The 17,176-nt window shown below is 46.3% G+C and overlaps 2 protein-coding genes across 8 annotated transcripts; one reads left to right on the top strand and one right to left on the bottom strand.

The window, feature by feature from the left end:
* Positions 1-126: 126 nt before the first annotated feature.
* On the bottom strand, positions 127-3,217 carry cbll1 (Cbl proto-oncogene-like 1, E3 ubiquitin protein ligase). 3 transcript variants are annotated; one of them, XM_037242923.1, is made up of 6 exons: positions 3,151-3,217; positions 2,345-2,515; positions 2,170-2,273; positions 2,022-2,105; positions 1,876-1,949; positions 127-1,757 (listed from the first exon to the last, which is right to left on the bottom strand). In XM_037242923.1, exons 1-6 carry the CDS (start codon positions 3,161-3,163, stop codon positions 797-799), a joined length of 1,407 nt encoding a protein of 468 aa, XP_037098818.1. In that variant the 5' UTR covers positions 3,164-3,217; the 3' UTR covers positions 127-796. The 3 variants fall into 3 exon arrangements, with proteins under 3 accessions (XP_037098818.1, XP_037098816.1, XP_037098817.1); XM_037242921.1 differs by having other exon boundaries at positions 2,345-2,563; positions 3,151-3,191; XM_037242922.1 differs by lacking the exon at positions 3,151-3,217 and having other exon boundaries at positions 2,345-3,110.
* A 468-nt stretch (positions 3,218-3,685) lies between these two features.
* On the top strand, positions 3,686-14,359 carry ppp6r2a (protein phosphatase 6, regulatory subunit 2a). 5 transcript variants are annotated; one of them, XM_037243112.1, is made up of 24 exons: positions 3,686-4,134; positions 6,796-6,965; positions 7,159-7,413; positions 7,539-7,725; positions 7,807-7,944; positions 8,091-8,156; positions 8,240-8,352; positions 8,432-8,545; positions 8,717-8,843; positions 8,963-9,115; positions 9,188-9,412; positions 9,624-9,688; positions 9,786-9,901; positions 9,969-10,054; positions 10,201-10,281; positions 10,391-10,470; positions 10,562-10,619; positions 10,845-10,972; positions 11,053-11,177; positions 11,401-11,548; positions 11,687-11,766; positions 11,842-12,013; positions 12,282-12,386; positions 12,965-14,359. In XM_037243112.1, the coding sequence occupies exons 3-24, from the start codon at positions 7,187-7,189 to the stop codon at positions 13,011-13,013; spliced, it is 2,643 nt and encodes an 880-aa protein (XP_037099007.1). In that variant the 5' UTR covers positions 3,686-4,134; positions 6,796-6,965; positions 7,159-7,186; the 3' UTR covers positions 13,014-14,359. The 5 variants fall into 5 exon arrangements, with proteins under 5 accessions (XP_037099007.1, XP_037099005.1, XP_037099004.1 ...); XM_037243110.1 differs by having other exon boundaries at positions 9,948-10,054; XM_037243109.1 differs by having other exon boundaries at positions 9,948-10,054; positions 10,373-10,470; positions 11,845-12,013.
* Positions 14,360-17,176: the final 2,817 nt, after the last annotated feature.

The raw sequence follows: 17,176 nt of genomic DNA, 5'->3' as shown, positions 1-17,176 counted from the left end.
CCTTTATCTATCGACATTGACGAATCGACATGAAAGTGAAAATATCCTTGAATAACGACACTTTTTTTTTGTGCTAGTCGCGTTTTATTTGTGACAAAAGCAAAAACTGCCAAAACATATGTTGAAGTCAATTTTTAACCAACTTTGGTACACAAACTCAACAGGACTAAACATCTCAACATTTGTGAATGAAAACTGTGTTTGAAGACCTATTGGTCAAACAATGTCATTCTCTAGATGAACAGCCAGTGGACTTTGAATGTAGGATTTTCATTGATAAAGTACCAGGAGATATGGGTCAGCTGACATAATATGGGACAAAAATACTTGAAGGATAGTTTTTTTTGTTTTTTTTTATTAAAAAGAATAGGGTGGCTGCTTTTTCCCAAGTCTATTGTCTGCTCAGCGGGAAAGCAAGTAACTAAAAATGTGCACCACAAACTCAAGTGGCAGTTTTATCAAAATACCTACTTCCACACTGCAACCCTGAGGTTTACCATCACATTTTCATACAAGTGGTACAGCCCGGTAGGGTTGCCAAATTTTCAAATTGGAATATTTCCATGGGAATTAATGAAACTAAATTATTGAATGGTGGCTTTAAACAAACTTCATTTTGACATACTTGGGCAAGGAGATCCATCTATTTTACATGGATGTCTGCTTATGATAAAATGTGTTTGTTTATGCTTGGATAGGATACTTTTCCTTCCCATGGAAAGTCTCCAATTTGGAATATTTCTCAAATGAAATTCCCATGGAAATATTCCAAGCCTACAGTCATTGAGATGGCAGTTTACTGATAATAAGGTCGGTAGCGGCCCTGGTCTGGGTGGTGGGGCCCGGGCCCAGGTGGGGGCCCCTGCATCCGTGGAGGGGGAGGCCCCCTGGGAGCGGGCCACATTCCGGGGCTGAGGCCTCCTGGTTGGTTGAATGGCGGGCTGAGGGTTCCCTGGTCTTCGGGGAACTGCGGCATGGAGTTGGGATTATAGTGATGAGGCGGGGGCGCGTTTACTGGGGGTCCGCTGTGCTGGGGTGGAGGTCCCGGGGGTGGGTGGTTCATGTAGGGTGGCATTTGGCCCATGATGTGACCTGGCGGTGGGGTGATAGGAGGTGGGGCTCCGGACATGGGTGGCGGCGGGGCCTGGTTGTACACCATGTGGGGTGTCCCACCGCCTTGGGGAGGGTGCTGCATGGGGTGATTGATGGGCGGGGGCGGCGGCCCAAAGTGCTGCTGCGGCGGTGGCGGCGGCCCCATCATGTGGTGGGCATGCGGCACCACGGGCGGCTGACCCGGATAGTCCCCGGGGCGGTGGTGCGGTGGCGGCTGGCCCGGACCCGATGACGAGTCATCCTGGATGGGCACGGTGATGAGGTTGCTGTGTTTGCGCGTGGTCACCGTGGCGATACGATACGTCTCGGGGGGCCCGTCGTGGGGTACGGGGGGCGGCGGCTGCCCGTACGGGTCGTGGCCACCGTGCGGGTGTGGGTTGGCCATGTGCACGTGGTTCTTGGTCAAGTGGGGCGGGGGCACGCGAAAGCGCTCGGGGACATCTGACGCCGGGGGCAGGTGTACGGGCTCCTGGCGGCCTGATGACTTGGCCGACCTCAAGTGACGGTGGTTGACGTGGGCCTGGAGATCCCGCTGGGACAGGTAGGTGCGCTTGCAGCCCGACACCACGCTGCACATGTACAGCGAGCCGCGCTGGCACTGCTCAATACGCTGCACTGGGTCTGTGCAGCTGTACATGGTCAGACTGAACACATAACATGCAGCCATGTTATTCGAAACCAATATTTTAAAAATACAGTTATAGACACATTAAGACACCTATAAAATTATGGGGAATAAAATGCATAACATCTGAATCTCACCCAGGGCACAGCTTCTCCCCTTTCTTCTCATGGAGCAAAGCACATTCATAGCAGAAGACATGTTTGCAGGGAATCTGGTAAGAGTGATGATGATCAAAGTTGCTTATTGTTATTGCTTTTTGTTCTGCAAAATGTTTGGCACGTACCATACGTCCATACAGCTGGATAGGAAGCCCGCATTTGTCACAGAAGTGAATTGGGACCTCATCCCTTTCGCCAATTAGATTCAACTGTTGCCAGAGGAACAAGATGTGAGAATACACACAAAACGAAGCATTTGAAGTTGTAATATACCTTATAGTCCCAAAACAGTGGCTGTGGGTATCTCCTCTGGGCAGCAAACACATCTCCTGCTTTACCACCAAAGTCAAACTTCTCTTGCTTGAAGCCAAAGTTATCTGTGATCACAAACAGAAAAATATAAGCAAACAGAAGTGAGGTGCTTGGTGGCGATCGAACAAGCACGTACCGTCTTTTACCGCAGTTTCGGTTTTTAGCGGCAGCCTGTTGCCAGGCCTCTGGGTACGGGGCGGAGGTTTAACCCTCAGGGGCTGCTTTGAGATGAGCTTGATGGGGATGCGCCTGCGGACATCCGGTCCGCCCAGACTCCCTGAGCCATCGCTTCCTTGGAGATCGTTGTCTGTCAAAAGGGGGTCACAATGAGGAAACCTTTGACCTGAAGTATGTTCTGCAAGCCGCAGGGATACAAACTGAATATCAGCATTGAAAAAAACATTTTTAAAGTACTGAATAACCATCACAGAACCCACGCCTTTCAATTTTTGGCATTACCTAGACAGTGCTTGAGAAGCCTGTCATAACTTATGAAAACAAAAAACGATCACGATGACGTCAAATTCATCCTGTTAGCGCTTGCAGCATCGATGCTAGCTACGTTAGCATTCCTATAGGCTTAGCACTGTCACTAAAACATAACGTAGCAGCTCTACACTTTGAATATGGATTTAGTTTTAATCTAAATACCCATCATTACCATTATAGCCCCTAATAGATGTTTTAGCACTTGGGGGGTTGTCAACTTTTATCGACTAGTGGGAGGGCTCAGTGGCTAGTTGACGCTAACTTGGCCCATGCTAAATGGAACGGTGATCTCAGAACGCTAACAACGCGATCCGGCACTTTCGATCATGTTCTGGACTTCATGTTGCTTCAGTTTAAGGTTATTTAAAAAAGATAAATCAAAAAATCACAATAGTATGTTATCGAGGAGGGGGGGGGGGGGGGGGGGGGGGGGGTTGACGAAATAACACTTACCGCTTTGGTCCATGATCCGAGTGAGTCGGCGCAGTGCATCGTGGGATTGAAGAGAGAGAAGTGGGAGGATGGAAGGAGGCATAGTCATGACTCATAATAAACGTTTTTACGTTTAAAGAATCATAATTTTGGGTAAACAAATCCGCGAGTAATCAAGTTGGCTGGATAAATGCAGTACATTCGTGTAAATTTGCCGAGAGGGGAAGGAATGAGTACTGACTTTAAAAATAAACTGTTGTAAACTACTTAGGATAATTTCATGAATCGAATTTAACCTGTTTTTAATGTGATTTTCCCACTCAATTTTTAAAAATATTTAAGTTGGAATGGGGAGGAATGGAAATGTGGAAGGAGTAAAATGACGGAAATCGGCGGAATAAAAAAACACTTGGGGATTTTAAATTTACATGACATTAATGTATCATATATTGAATAGAAAAGTATTCATTTGTTATGGTCGTTTTTAATAGATTTTGCTCTGATTTCCGCGCACTAGCCAAAATGCACGCTCCCGCGCGACGCTGGTGCTGCGCGTCCCCGCCAACCAGCGTCGCCATTTTGATTCGAAAAAATATGACTGAGTTTTTCCTGCTTTGCATGCTAAACTTAGCTCCGCGTTTGAATTTCGTTCGAATCAAACGCGCTCCGTCCGAAAGAACAGATATCGGGGCCATCGATGCCCAACAAGCCGCCCGCGGCCCAGTATTTGCCTCTCGGGGTGAATTTTAAAGCCACGCTTTGGACTTAACGTCGGGGGCTAACTTGAAGCTAACAGACAGCCTCCTGCTTGCTTGTTCGAACTGGCGAAGGCTGACCCAGGCTGTTCTTCAAAACAAATCACTAGATGAGGCTCATGCAGTGAAGCTAACGCGGCTAATTGTGAGCTGGGGGGGAGCTAGTGACTAAGGGATCGGGCTGGGGTAAGAAAAAAGTGCTGTAACGGTCTAACGCAAAGAAGAGGAAACGCACGGGGGATATTCAAAGGTAAGTTTCTCGTGGGCGGATATAATGTGATTACTGTACTCAACTCGGCCACAAAGTTTAACATAAAGTTTGGGGGGGGGGGGGGGTAACTCCGCTTCATGTTAATCGTAGCTGCTAGTTAGCTTCCGTGCTAAACTCAACGTAAAAGGAGGAACTAAAGCTAAAGCTGGCTAACTTGCGCGAGTAAGTTGCTATTCGCAAGCTAGCCTTAGCACACCCAACCGACTAACTTAGCCGAATTGTGTTCCGTTTGGGTGACCCCTTAAGGGCAACGAACTTAACCTCGGCGCCATTGTGTGTTAGGTGTCAGTTCAAAGAACGCCCTGTTATTTTTTTGCCCTCTTTGCTCTCCAATTTTCTTAAACGTAAGCTCTTCTACCCAGCGTTATGTTGTAAAATTAAGGCCGTTCGAAGTCGATGGAGGCCAGCCGCTGCCGAGCCATGTGGTGTTAACGATAAATTCTCGTGAACTCGTACCTCGATCTCCTTTTACGTCTTTTATGTGAGGGAGTATTAAGCTCTGTGTACAGTAAAATACAAAATTTAGACTCTCACAATGTTCCGTATGCTACCGTTCGGGTTCAAGTAAACAAGAAATCCGACCCCGTCTCTCCCAACAACATTACAAATGTGCATTTGTCATGCGTTGTAATTCTTTCAACTAGCAATTTACCAGGATTAATAAATTGTTTGTTTAAACTCTCAACACCCAGTGGCCACATTTATTTTAATTTAGTGTAAGACAGTAGAACTATATCGTTAGCCTAATAGCGTAATTGACCAAGTCGTGAAAAACCCCAAATAACACAAATAGGAATTGTATGGTTTCCTTGATAAAACCATTGTAGATTACCATGACCTACACAGTTGTAAAGAAAAACTAATTGAAAGCACATTATTACTTTATTAATATTGTTTTGGGCAGCTATACTGTCAGGCTAACCATACGTAACAAGACACCATAAAGGTCAGTGTTATTCTAAATAAATGTTCACATGGCAAATAATGGAAAATGAATTACTAGAAGTGCTCCTCGGTCTATGGTAGTGCTCAAATAATCAAAATTTGTACATAGTGCTGTTATAAAAAAACAAGTATAAATTGGTTAAAGATCTTTGTGAACTCAAGCAACTTGCATATTTGACGTCATTTATGGATGGAAATAAGATTCACATACACGAAAAGATGCAGAACAACCAGTCAACCTCTTAACGCTTCCATTATGGTCCAAGTAAACAGAAATCTGACCCCCCCCCCCCCCCCCCCCCCCCCAATTCGGCTGTCAGTGACACTTGTGGCTAAGCTTAAAATGCAGCTATATATTTTTTGTTCAGACTGTTCACACTGATGATAAAAGATATATATATACTCAAAGGGAGACAATTTACAAGTGTAAGGTCATATTTTTACAACAAAGTCTCGTGTTGTGAGCATAAACGAGACTGCTGATGATGCAAATCTTCAGCGCAATGACGACGTGCGTTCTCACACTTTTGCCTTTTTTGTTTCTGTGGGAATATTGACAATCAGCTTAGGTGGACAAATCTGGACACGCTCCTCATACGTGCAATGTTCTAACTCTTCGAACTTTTAGGGCTTCTGTAATCTGCGCAATACCGTTTCCTTGGTTCCTTTTCATCTTGTCCAACTCCACTTTGTGGTTTGTCCGCAACAACGCGCATCTTTTTTATGCTTCCTCTTTTCCTCAACCGCGCCGTGCGTTTCGCCGATTGTTGTTGCTGCAGTCGCCTCCTGCGGGTTCTATTTTGGATGTAAAAAGTCAAGCTCCCGCCGTCCCAGCTCGCCATCCACGAGGAGCACTCGCGGGGTTATTATTGCACTTGTGTACTCTGTAAATGTATGCCAGATGGACGCCGCTGCTGTTGCAGGGGAGGGGAAAATAAAGGGCCAGAAAAAAAAAAAAAAAAAAGGAGGGAGGAAAGCCTTTGATTTGCCCTCAGTTCATTTCACCTTCTGCAATCAACAGTTGGGTCGCACGCTCCTGAATTTTGGCCCTGCGTTTGCATCGGGCCGAGTCTGTTTGCCTCCATAGTAACCACTCGAGGAAAACAAACGTGCACGCTCTGAAAAGTTGTATAATTATACAGGCCTTTGTCAAGCACCATAGCGTTAGATTCCAGCCGTTTAAAAGCGCCTGTCGCTCGTGAGATGTTTGACTAAAATCAGTCATGTTGCTACCGAGTCGTGAGCAGAGTGCGCCTTACGCCGACAGTAACAGGCCTCATTTGTTTCCAACACCTCATTTCGCACAAAGCTGTACGCAGAACCCAGTAAAGGTAATTAAACAAAATTAGTGGTACGAAAATAGTAATCAGCCTTTTGTTTTTAGGCGTGCTAGGAAACGAGTAGTACAACTCCGTCTTGGTTCTCGGCCTTTCCCTGGCACACAAACGCCGTGGCGTCTTGGATAGTAGTGTAGCTCAGAAGGCAGGAAATTGCCCACTTGCCCTCATTCAGGCCTGGCGTTCCTAAAAATATGGGGGGATGTTGAAACCTCTTCATCCTTGCCCATTGATGTGAACATTGTGAAACCACCCAATTGGCTCCTAATTTATTTAAATTCATATTAAAGCAAATGATGGTTCAACTCTCACTTTGCTCATGTTTTTTTTTTTTTTTCTTTCTCCTCTCCCTTTGCAGGTTATGGTGAGCCTCCCAGCGTTCCATCTCCTAAACAGGCCTGCATTTTAAAAGGAGACCCATGCTGATAAATGCCAGGCCCCCCCACGCTTTCTGTCTTCTGCACAAACACAAATGCCTGCCTGCCCGCAGGAGAGGTCTGATTAAAGATATCCACATTTCATTCACTGGTATGTACTACCGTAGCCCCTTCGAGATCGCCTCACGTGGCAGATACAAAATGCTTTTCACAGATGGGTGATAAAAACTAACTTTATAATGTATTTAAAGAGTCTGTAGGTTTTGGCATTGAGTTGTTTTTTTTGAGGGGGGGGGGGCGTCTGGTGATGCACTTGTATGTAACATGTTACTTTTTCCCCTCAGGGCTGTGTTCCCCACCCCGGCGGCCACCATGTTTTGGAAGTTTGACCTGCACACCACCTCCCACATCGACCAGCTGCTGGACCGGGAGGACGTGACGCTGCGCGAGCTGATGGAGGAAGACGACGTGCTGCAGGAGTGCAAGGCCCAGAACCGCCGCCTGCTGCTCTTCCTCTCCCAGGACCACTGCATGCAGGAGCTGGTCGGCCTCATCACCAAAGAGCCGCCCGCCGACTTGGAAGAGAGGAGCCGATTTAAGTGCGTAAACTTGTCCGTTCGTGATGTGTAACCTTCGTTACATCATCATGTGATATGCTACCAAATAAGCGAGCTATCCCTATTTTAATAAATGTTGCTTCTAAATTGCCTCTTCTTCCTCACAGGCTTCCCAACATTGCGTGCGAGCTCCTGACCTCAGACGTGTCTATCATAAACGATAAGCTGGGCGGAGAAGAATCTCTCCTGGAGATGCTCTACCACTTTCTGGAGCAGGACCCGCCCCTCAACCCGCTGCTCGCCAGCTTCTTCAGCAAAACCATCGGCAATCTCATTGCCAGGAAAACCGAAGAGGTAGAGCTGCATTGGCCTCGTGCGGCCAAACGGCACGGATGCTCACCTTGTGGCATTTGTCTGTCAATCTGCCGCTCTCAGGTGATCGCCTTTCTCAAGAAGAAGGAAGGCTTCATCGCTCTGGTGCTGAAACACATAGATGCGTCTGCTATGATGGACCTGCTGCTTCGCCTCATCAGTTGTGTGGAGCCTGCCCCTTTGAGGCAGGAGGTCCTTCATGTAAGCTCTCCAATTCAAAACTCTGACTTGCCTGTAGACAGTAAAAAAAAAAAAACTCATTGGTAGTTTACAATAACCATGATCTGCAATTTAGCAGGTGAAGCAGCGTATCCTTAAATAACCAACATGTTTTTATGTTCCTCAAGTGGCTGAATGAAGAGAAGCTCGTTCAAAGACTCATTGAGCTTATCCATACTGGTAAAGATGAGGAGGTAAGTCCCCGGGGCGAATTTAGATTCTTCCTCCCAAGCGTGCATTTTTTTTGAATGCCTGGTTTTCCTTTCCAATTTGTCAGAGACAATCAAACGCGTCCCAAACACTTTGTGACATAATTCGCCTTAGCCGAGACCAGGCCAATCAGATGCAGGAGAACATGGAGGCCGATCCGCTATTGGCTGTGCTCGAGTCGTAAGTCGCTCCGTCTCGAGATGAACTGAATCATTAGCAGCGCCTCAGTTTGCTCAGTCAACAAAATGGCTTCTTCCAGACAAGAAACTGTAGCAGGACTCCTCAAGAACATGTTTGAGGGCGAGAGGAACGAGGCTTCCATTGTTAACGGAACTCAAGTGCTACTTACCTTACTGGAGACCAGGAGGTCTGGGTGAGTATGCGAATAAAGCCAGCACTCGCTCAGATTTTTAAAACTGAATCGCCAGAGATCACCAGGTTACCCAATTCCTCTTCATTGGGTTGACGACTCGGAATTTGTTATCGTGTCAGTGTAGAGTATCGTTTGTGAACAAGGGCTGATAGGTGATCTTCTCCTCCCCAGGTTGGAAGGGCTGATGGATCTGTATTCTCAGGGTTATGAAAGGTCTTACACTGTCAACAGCAGTATTTTAAATGCCATTGAGCCCCATTTAAAAGATTTCCAGCAGCTTCTTCTGGATCCCCCAAAGGTACCGCCACACAGTGCATGGCACACAAAGCTGCGAATTGACTTTGCCAAGCACTTGATGAACTTCACTCCAGCATCCACGAAAGGGCTTTGAGCTCTCTCTTCCTCTTCCGTCTGCAGAAAGGTGCAATACTGACCACCGTTGGCGTTCTAGATCAGCCACTGGGGAACGCCCGCCTTCACGTGGCCCGACTGGTGGCTGCCCTCCTGCAGACCACCTCCCCCAGTATCTGCCAGGAGCTATGCGACCTCGGCACCATGGACCTACTACTGGTAGGCCCGACCTCAATTCGAAAACCCGAGCTCGACTCCGATACTAAGTCTGGTGTTTGTCCCGCTGCGCAGGATCTGTTCTTCAAATACTCGTGGAATAACTTTTTGCACTTCCAAGTGGAGCTCTGTGTGGCGGCCATCCTGAACCACCCTTCCTCCGAGGAGCGGCCCAACCCGGGCCTCCAGAACCACAACGGGCAGCAGGCGGCATCGGCCGCCGAAACTCAAGTCGAGGCGGTGGAGTCGGGCGGGACCAGTGACCCACAGACCTCCCTCCACAATACCCTGGTGGCACATGTAAGTGCAGCTCGACGGCACCGCCGTGTTGTTGTTAGTCAGATGGGGAGCTGCTGATGTTAGCGCGCAGGCTAGCGGCCATTGTTTTTGACATTTCCGAATACCTTTTCATATACATAGCTGTGAGAAAATGACTTCCACCCCATAGAAGTATCGACAAACAATATGCTCGATTTCACTTTTTATTTATTTATTGGGGTCAAATGTGCAGCTTTTCCAGAAGTGTCGATTGGTACAAAAGATCCTCGATGCCTGGGAGGAGAACGATAAAATACAGTGAGTGTGTTTTCTTGTTTGTTTTTTTAAACAAATCTGCTCAGTCGGGTAATTTCTTAAATCTCCAGGTGAAATAATGTGGCTGTGACTTCCACAGGTCTGAGGGTGGCACCAGGAGAGGCAACATGGGTCACCTGACCAGAATTTCCAACATGGTGGTCCAGAACCTAGAGAAGGGGCCAGTACAGACCCAGATTGCTGACCTCATCAAAGGTAAATGGAACATTCGAAACAAGCGCTCAGTCATTATGAATTAAAGTTATTTTTTTAAACAATTCAGAGCTGCCCGAAGACTGCAGAGGTCGCTGGGAGAGTTTTGTGGACGAAACGCTGAGAGAAACAAACAGAAGAAACACAGTAGAGCTGGTGAGAAGACGTTCACCACAGAGAAAAGATTACCACTCCTACAGTAGCCCGATTTTGATTTCTTTTTCGTGAATTGTTCATTCGCCTTGATCGCTGTCCAATAGTTTGGTGCCTTCAGCTGTTTTCTTGTGCCGTGCGTTGTACAGGTGAGCACGCACAACATGCACTCGTCCAGCGAGGACGACGACATGGAGAGCCCCTTCCCGAACGACCTGTCCCTCCAACAGGTAGGGTCACGCGCTCTTGGGAAAAAAAAAAAACGCGGCGACACTCAGCGCAGTGGCGTCCCCCTAAAAGGTGTCCCTCTGACATTCCCAGGCTTTCTCTGACTATCAGATCCAGCAGATGACCGCCAACTTCGTGGACCAGTTTGGCTTCAACGACGAGGAGTTCAGCGAACACGACGAAAATATCAAGTGAGTTGCGACTGTCAAGTCTGCCGTCAGCCTTGCGTGTCCTGTTAGCTCTCATTGTAATGTAACTTTTTTTTTTTCCTTTCCCCTCCAGCGCCACATTTGACCGAATTGCTGAAATAAACTTCAATTTAGATTCTGATGATAACAGTGTAAGTATTCAGCAAGTGCTCTCAAGTAAGCTAAAAAAAAGTAAGTAGAAAAAATCCTTGTGCAATTTCCATGTGAGGTTAAAACAAGGAGCATTTTGCAAATAAAATTTGTCAGTCGGGATTATGCTAAAATACTTCTTTCCGCAACGACCTTTGCCTTTAGTTTATGGCATGCGGACATGCAAATGCCTCTGCGGTTTATTCTCGTGTCGACTCGCAACACAGGCCAACGCAGCTGCTTTTGAGGCCTGCTGTAAAGAGAGGATACATCAGTTTGATGATGCGGATGAGGAAGAGGACATTTGGGAGGAAAAGGAGATCAACTATGCAACGCAAGCTAAATCCAGAACAAGGTAAATATGGTTCTTTGCTCAAATAAATGAATGCAACTACTACGGTCCATTTAAAGCTCATTGTGGGGCCTCTTTCCCAGGTTTGGGGTGTCCCAAACATCAGAAGGAAGCTCCCGGAGTAGCTTGGAAAACGGCGGACAGGAGCAAGACTGCGGCTCCGAATCCGACGAGGAGGAAGAGTTTGAGCAGAACACATCAGACACAGGTGGGGCGTCAAGATTAAGGTCCGACACCCCATTTGTTGACTTTAAGTAGCCTCTTTTTGCCAGCTACAACAGTTGCCAGGTGTCGGAATGAAATGAAATATTTCAAAGTCCCTTACTCTTAAAAAGAATTGTCTTGCAGATTATTTTCACATCCTTTTTTTGAAACCAATTTTTATTTTGATGAAATACTATTAATATTCTCTCTTCCCATCCTGTCTCCAGGGCCAGGCTGGACAGCAAATTTCAGGGACTCTGACGGGAGCACGGCATCCCAGACTCCATCTGGCTGGGATGCACTTCCCGCCGGTGCTGGAAACGAGACCCAGGAAACGGGCTGGGCCAATTTCACGGCGTTCCAGCCGTTCTCAAGGTTAGCTTGCATGTCTTCAACTTGGACATTTTACGCTGGGCCGCGTAGCCAAAATGTTCCTATTTCCCATTCTAATAAAACTCAATGAATGAATACTCTTCCAGTGCTAGCGCTCAAGTGTCTTTTCTTCCCTTCCAGCACAGTCAGGTGCAGCTCCCCCGTAGATACTGGAGGCAGCGACGCGGACAAACAAGCCAAACAAAACCACGAGAAGCGCGGTGAGTTCATCTGGTCGGACCAGATTGCGCCATTTTGTTCCGCCCATCTCACTTGCTTTCCTTTTCGCGCGCAAGCAGACGCCGTCGCTTCGCCCCGCATGGGGCCTTCGGGGGACGTGACGGCGGCTCCTCCCGCCGCCTCGGACAGCGGCTCGCCCGGAGGCTCCGACGGCGAGGAACTCAACTCTGCAGCAACTATCGTCTCCAAAGCAGCTGCCGGCGGCGGCAAGACAGCAGACGTCACAAGGTTCAAAATCCCCCTTCTGCTTGTTATGTATAAGAAAACTATAATTGAAGCAAAAAGTACCACACCGAGTTAAATATAGGTGAAAGTCGCGAGTGCAAATTACTGGGCACTTCTCTGCAACTTGAGCCTAAATACAAGTTTGCATGTTGACGGAGGACTTTTCCACCAGTACTGATGCTTCTACCAGCAGCTCCAAGGCAAAATGGGTGACTAATAAGGGAGTGTGACGAATGAACTGTGAAGCTCAAACCGGCTTGTGTGTGCGCAGCGAGGAGAGTCCTGTGTCCCTGGAGAAACTCTCACTGTCAGATCCTCCAGATGCCTCGCAGCAGCCTCCTGAGGAATCACCCGTAACCGCACAGACTGACAGGAAGTAAGTTGTCACTCCGCCAACGCCCACTTGGACTCAAGCGAGTGACAGGGATGTCCGAACTACGGCAACCCCAAAAGTTGTCTGCCTTACCACCTTCCGTAGAAATCTATTTTGTACCGGTTTTTGTCAGTATGATTTTTCTTATGTCAACGTAGCGTGTTTCTGCTCACTTCTTAGCATGTTATTCAAGCTAGTGTTTTAGCTAATACTTATACTAATATTAATACTCGGTGATTCTCGTGCATCGGCTAATTTAATGACTATAGTCATTTATGTAAGATGCGTTCATGATTGTCTACAGACTCAAAGCATCATATTAAAGCGTGTTGGTTCTCTCTGCTTTAACGCTTTGTCTATTTGCTCAACTTGACAACAGAGAGAAGACATTTTTTGGCAAGGAGGTATGGGCTTGGGTTTGCATGTGTTGTAATGCAAAAAAAAAAAAAAATTTAAAAAGCGAATATTGGCCTAATTGTGTCCTAATTTAAAGCGAAAATTTCTAATATAATTTGCACGACTTCCCGTGGCCGGGTGTAGTGGTGTCATGTTCTAAAGTGTGGCATCCCTGTGCACCTCAGAGAGGAGCCGCCAGCGCCCCAAGAAGTGGCCGTCAACGGGCCGGTGTGAGCGCAGACGCGGGAGCGGCGGGGATGCCAACGACCAGCTGTAAGCCTCCTCCAGAGTGACTCCTTTCAAAATAAACCTCAGTGCGACTCCAGTGTTTTTACTGAATCACTCTGCCATGTTATTGGACCTGGACACTGCCAATCGATACCAGTAACCAGAGGCGGCGGAACATGTACAAAAAAAATCTATATATATATATATAAATATATATATATATATATTACAGAAAAAGGAGGACAAAAACAGAACAGTATGTAGATCGTCAAATCCTTTCCCCCCCTCCCCATGTTGCACATGAATACGTGCGGTTTTAATGTAGCAGCAATCTTGGAGGAGGGTAAAAACAGCATCATGATCACCATCATTATTTTTTTATGTCCAGAACGATTTCTCTCTTACAGGTTGAACCTGGCAGTTAGGCTTTGACATTGCTGCACCATGTCAGGATAGCACAGGCTATGTTTTTCTGTTTATTATTTTTTTCTTCTTCTTCTTAAATGCGCCTCAATTACAATAAGCCTGTTTTTTTTTTGTGTGTTTTTGACAAAGCACTTGTTCAGCCATTTCCTGTCTGTCCTAGCACAATATCAGTGTTTCACCTTGAGCTCTTGCAGAATGAAATTTTCCACACAATTGCATTTTGGTTTCACACTTTTTTTTTCTTTGGTTGCCGTTTAAAGAACCTTCTTCACCAGGTGTCTGAATGTGTCACGTAGGATGATGAGGAGGGTCAGCGAACAGAGCTGCAAGAGTATTACTGTCTTTAGCTCATGTGCAATAATGTCAATTAGTCATTTTTAACTTAAATCCAACCTATTTTATGAGATGAAATCAAGCTAGTCATTTGGTGTCATTTTGCTTCAATTGAATTCATTTTAATTTTATTTAGTGCATGTGTGAGCGACCTCACTTGTGAGCTCAGACCTTCTGATTGTATTGATGTTAACCATTCTTTTTTTTCCCCCAACCAACCAAACGTTATCTACCTAATATACAATTGCTAATCTACATTTACAGGTCATTTTACAAGCAATCTTAAATACTATGGTAGTCTGTTTCTCTCTCTCTCTCTCTCTCTCTCTCTCTCTCTCTCTCTCTCCACAAAGCACACAGGATATGAGTGACATCTGGAAGGAGTGATGCTGTACCTTTGGTTTTCTTTTTGTTTTTTTTCTTTCAATGTTAATTTTATTTGATCTCCAAGCTGCAGAATTGAGGAGAAAAAAAGAGGACAGGTGCTGGTTTCAAGCAGCCCCGGGCCTCTTGATGTACTTAAAAATCACTTGATGGCGATCTGATTCTATGATTCATTGTTCAAACAAATTAAAAGTGTCTGACCACGTTAATACCAAAGTGTTGTCTTGTGATTGGGCAAGTTTAGCTTTAAGAATTAAGTTGCTGTCCATGGAAATAAAAATACAGATCTCTTCACATTTCGTCACTCAAACACTTGGGTACACCTGTGATGTGTCCATGCGTGTCGTGGAGGAGGTCACTGTAATTTTCCCTAATGATGGCCTGTCACCTCACAAAGGTAGTGTACCTAATGAAGTGTCCCTAGGTGACGTCACAAATGTGGCAGCCAATCAGGAGGTGAGGGCGGGTAAGGCACTTTTCAATTTCAGTTAAGCTTTGGCCATGATTTTTCCATAATGAAGTGGCCTGTGATTAGGTAGTATGTACACATGAAAATGGCGGTGTACCTAATGGAGTGTCCGAGTGACGTCACAGATCAACCAGCCAATCAGGAGGTGGGGGTGAGGGCGAGGGCGGGTGGGTCACTTTTCACTTTCAGTTAAACTTTGACCCTGATTTTTCCCTAATGAAATGGCCTGAAAGTGGGGGTGTACCTAATGGAGTGTCCGTGAGTGACGTCACAGATCAACCAGCCAATCAGAAGGTGGGGGTGAGGGCGGGTGGGGCACTTTTCTCTTTCAGTTAAACTTTGACCATGATTATTCCCTAATGAAGTGGCCTGAAAGTTGTGGTGTACCTAATGGAGTGTCCGAGCGACGTCACAGATCAACCAGCCAATCAGGAGGTGGGGGTGAGGGCGGGTGGGGCACTTTTCACTTTCAGTTAACCTTTGACCCTGATTATTCCCTAATGAAGTGGCCTGTTATTAGGTACACTTGAAAGTGGTGGTGTACCTAATGGAGTGTCCAAGTGACGTCACAGATCAACCAGCCAATCAACAGGTGGGGGTGAGGGCGGGTGGGGCACTTTTCACTTAAACCTGGGGTGTGACCTCCACTCCTCGAGGGGCCGCGTTCCAACATGTTTTCCAAGTGACCCTCGTTAAGCGCACCTGCGGGAAAAGTTTTAGCTACTTTCACGTTCTGAAAGAGCTAAAAGTTTTCACGCAGGTGCACTTAACGAGGGAATGTTTTTTTTTTAGGGTGACTGTGTTTTGTTCTTGTACAAGATGAGCATAGAGTATAAGTGCAGCTGGAAACCACAAATAAATACATGCTGTCCTGATTGATGATAAGACTTGGATTAAAGTTTTTTCATGAACATATTTTAACAAATTTGCCAGGGGCGTCGAACTCCAGTCCTCGGGGGCCGCGTTCCAACATGTTTTCCAAGTGACCCTCGTTAAGCGCACCTGCGGGAAAAGTTTTAGCTACTTTCACGTTCTGAAAGAGCTAAAAGTTTTCACGCAGGTGCACTTAACGAGGGAATGTTTTTTTTTAGGGTGACTGTGTTTTCTTGTACAAGATGAGCATACAGTATAAGTGCAGCTGGAAACCACAAATAAATACATGCTGTCCTGATTGATGATAAGACTTGGATTAAAGTTTTTTCATGAACATATTTTAACAAATTTGCCAGGGGCGTCGAACTCCAGTCCTCGGGGGCCGCGTTCCAACATGTTTTCCAAGTGACCCTCGTTAAGCGCACCTGCGGGAAAAGTTTTAGCTACTTTCACGTTCTGAAAGAGCTAAAAGTTTTCACGCAGGTGCACTTAACGAGGGAATGTTTTTTTTTTTAGGGTGACTGTGTTTTGTTCTTGTACAAGATGAGCATACAGTATAAGTGCAGCTGGAAACCACAAATAAATACATGCTGTCCTGATTGATGATAAGACTTGGATTAAAGTTTTTTCATGTACATATTTTAACAAATTTGCCAGGGGTGTCGAACTCCAGTCCTCGGGGGCCGCGTTCCAACATGTTTTCCAAGTGACCCTCGTTAAGCGCACCTGCGTGAAAAGTTTTAGCTACTTTCACGTTCTGAAGGAGCTAAAAGTTTTCACGCAGGTGCACTTAACGAGGGAATGTTTTTTTAGGGTGACTGTGTTGAGCAAATTTGCCAGGGGTGTCGAACTCCAGTCCTCGGGGGCCGCGTTCCAACATGTTTTCCAAGTGACCCTCGTTAAGCGCACCTGCGTGAAAAGTTTTAGCTACTTTCACGTTCTGAAGGAGCTAAAAGTTTTCACGCAGGTGCACTTAACGAGGGAATGTTTTTTTAGGGTGACTGTGTTGAGCAAATTTGCCAGGGGTGTCGGACTCCAGTCCTCGGGGGCCGCGTTCCAATATGTTTTCGAAGTTACCCTCGTTAAACACACCTGCGGGAAAAGTTGAGGGCATTTTCACGTGCTGCAGGAGCCCAACTTTTCACGCAGGTGCACTTAACGAGGGAGTCAAGGAAAACATGTTGGAATGCGGCCCCGAGGCCTGGAGTTTGACACCTGTGACCTTTGACCATATTTCCCTAATAAAGTGGCCTGTTATTAGGTACACTTGAAAATGGCGGTGTACCTAATGGAGTGTCCGAGTGACGTCACAGATCAACCAGCCAATCAGGAGGTGGGGGTGAGGGCGGGTGTGGCACTTTTCACTTTCATTTAAGCTTTGACCATGATTATTCCCTAATGAAGTGGCCTGAAAGTGGTGGTGTACCTAATGGAGTGTCCGTAAATGACGTCACAGATCAACCAGCCAATCAGGAGAAGGGGGTGAGGGCCAGTGGGTGGGACACCTTTCACTTTCAGTTCGATCACCAAATTGCGTCATCAAGACTATAAGTATGCTCATTGAATAGATCTTTATTGTCATTGTCACACATGCACAACGAAATTGAAATGACAATTTTGTCGTTTGTTTTGACTAGCAAGTTATAAAGGCAACATAGACACACAGAACACACCTACTTCAAAA

Source organism: Syngnathus acus, chromosome 23, assembly GCF_901709675.1.
Source record: "Syngnathus acus chromosome 23, fSynAcu1.2, whole genome shotgun sequence".
Taxonomy (NCBI): domain Eukaryota; kingdom Metazoa; phylum Chordata; class Actinopteri; order Syngnathiformes; family Syngnathidae; genus Syngnathus; species Syngnathus acus.
Note: the sequence above shows the minus strand (reverse complement) of the source record. Positions and strands in the feature narration are given on the sequence as shown.

Bases quoted from the DNA above. Each gene is read 5' to 3' on its own strand.
- ppp6r2a (XM_037243108.1), top strand. From the start codon at position 7,187: ATGTTTTGGAAGTTTGACCTGCACACCACCTCCCACATCGACCAGCTG. The intron at 10,055-10,200 runs GTGAGAAGACGT...TGCGTTGTACAG, and splicing joins GAAGAAACACAGTAGAGCTG to GTGAGCACGCACAACATGCA. The intron at 12,387-12,964 runs GTAAGTTGTCAC...TGTGCACCTCAG, and splicing joins ACCGCACAGACTGACAGGAA to AGAGGAGCCGCCAGCGCCCC.
- cbll1 (XM_037242922.1), bottom strand. From the start codon at position 2,633: ATGGTTATTCAGTACTTTAAAAATGTTTTTTTCAATGCTGATATTCAG. The intron at 2,106-2,169 runs GTATATTACAAC...CTCTGGCAACAG, and splicing joins CACTGTTTTGGGACTATAAG to TTGAATCTAATTGGCGAAAG. The intron at 1,950-2,021 runs GTACGTGCCAAA...CACTCTTACCAG, and splicing joins TCCAGCTGTATGGACGTATG to ATTCCCTGCAAACATGTCTT.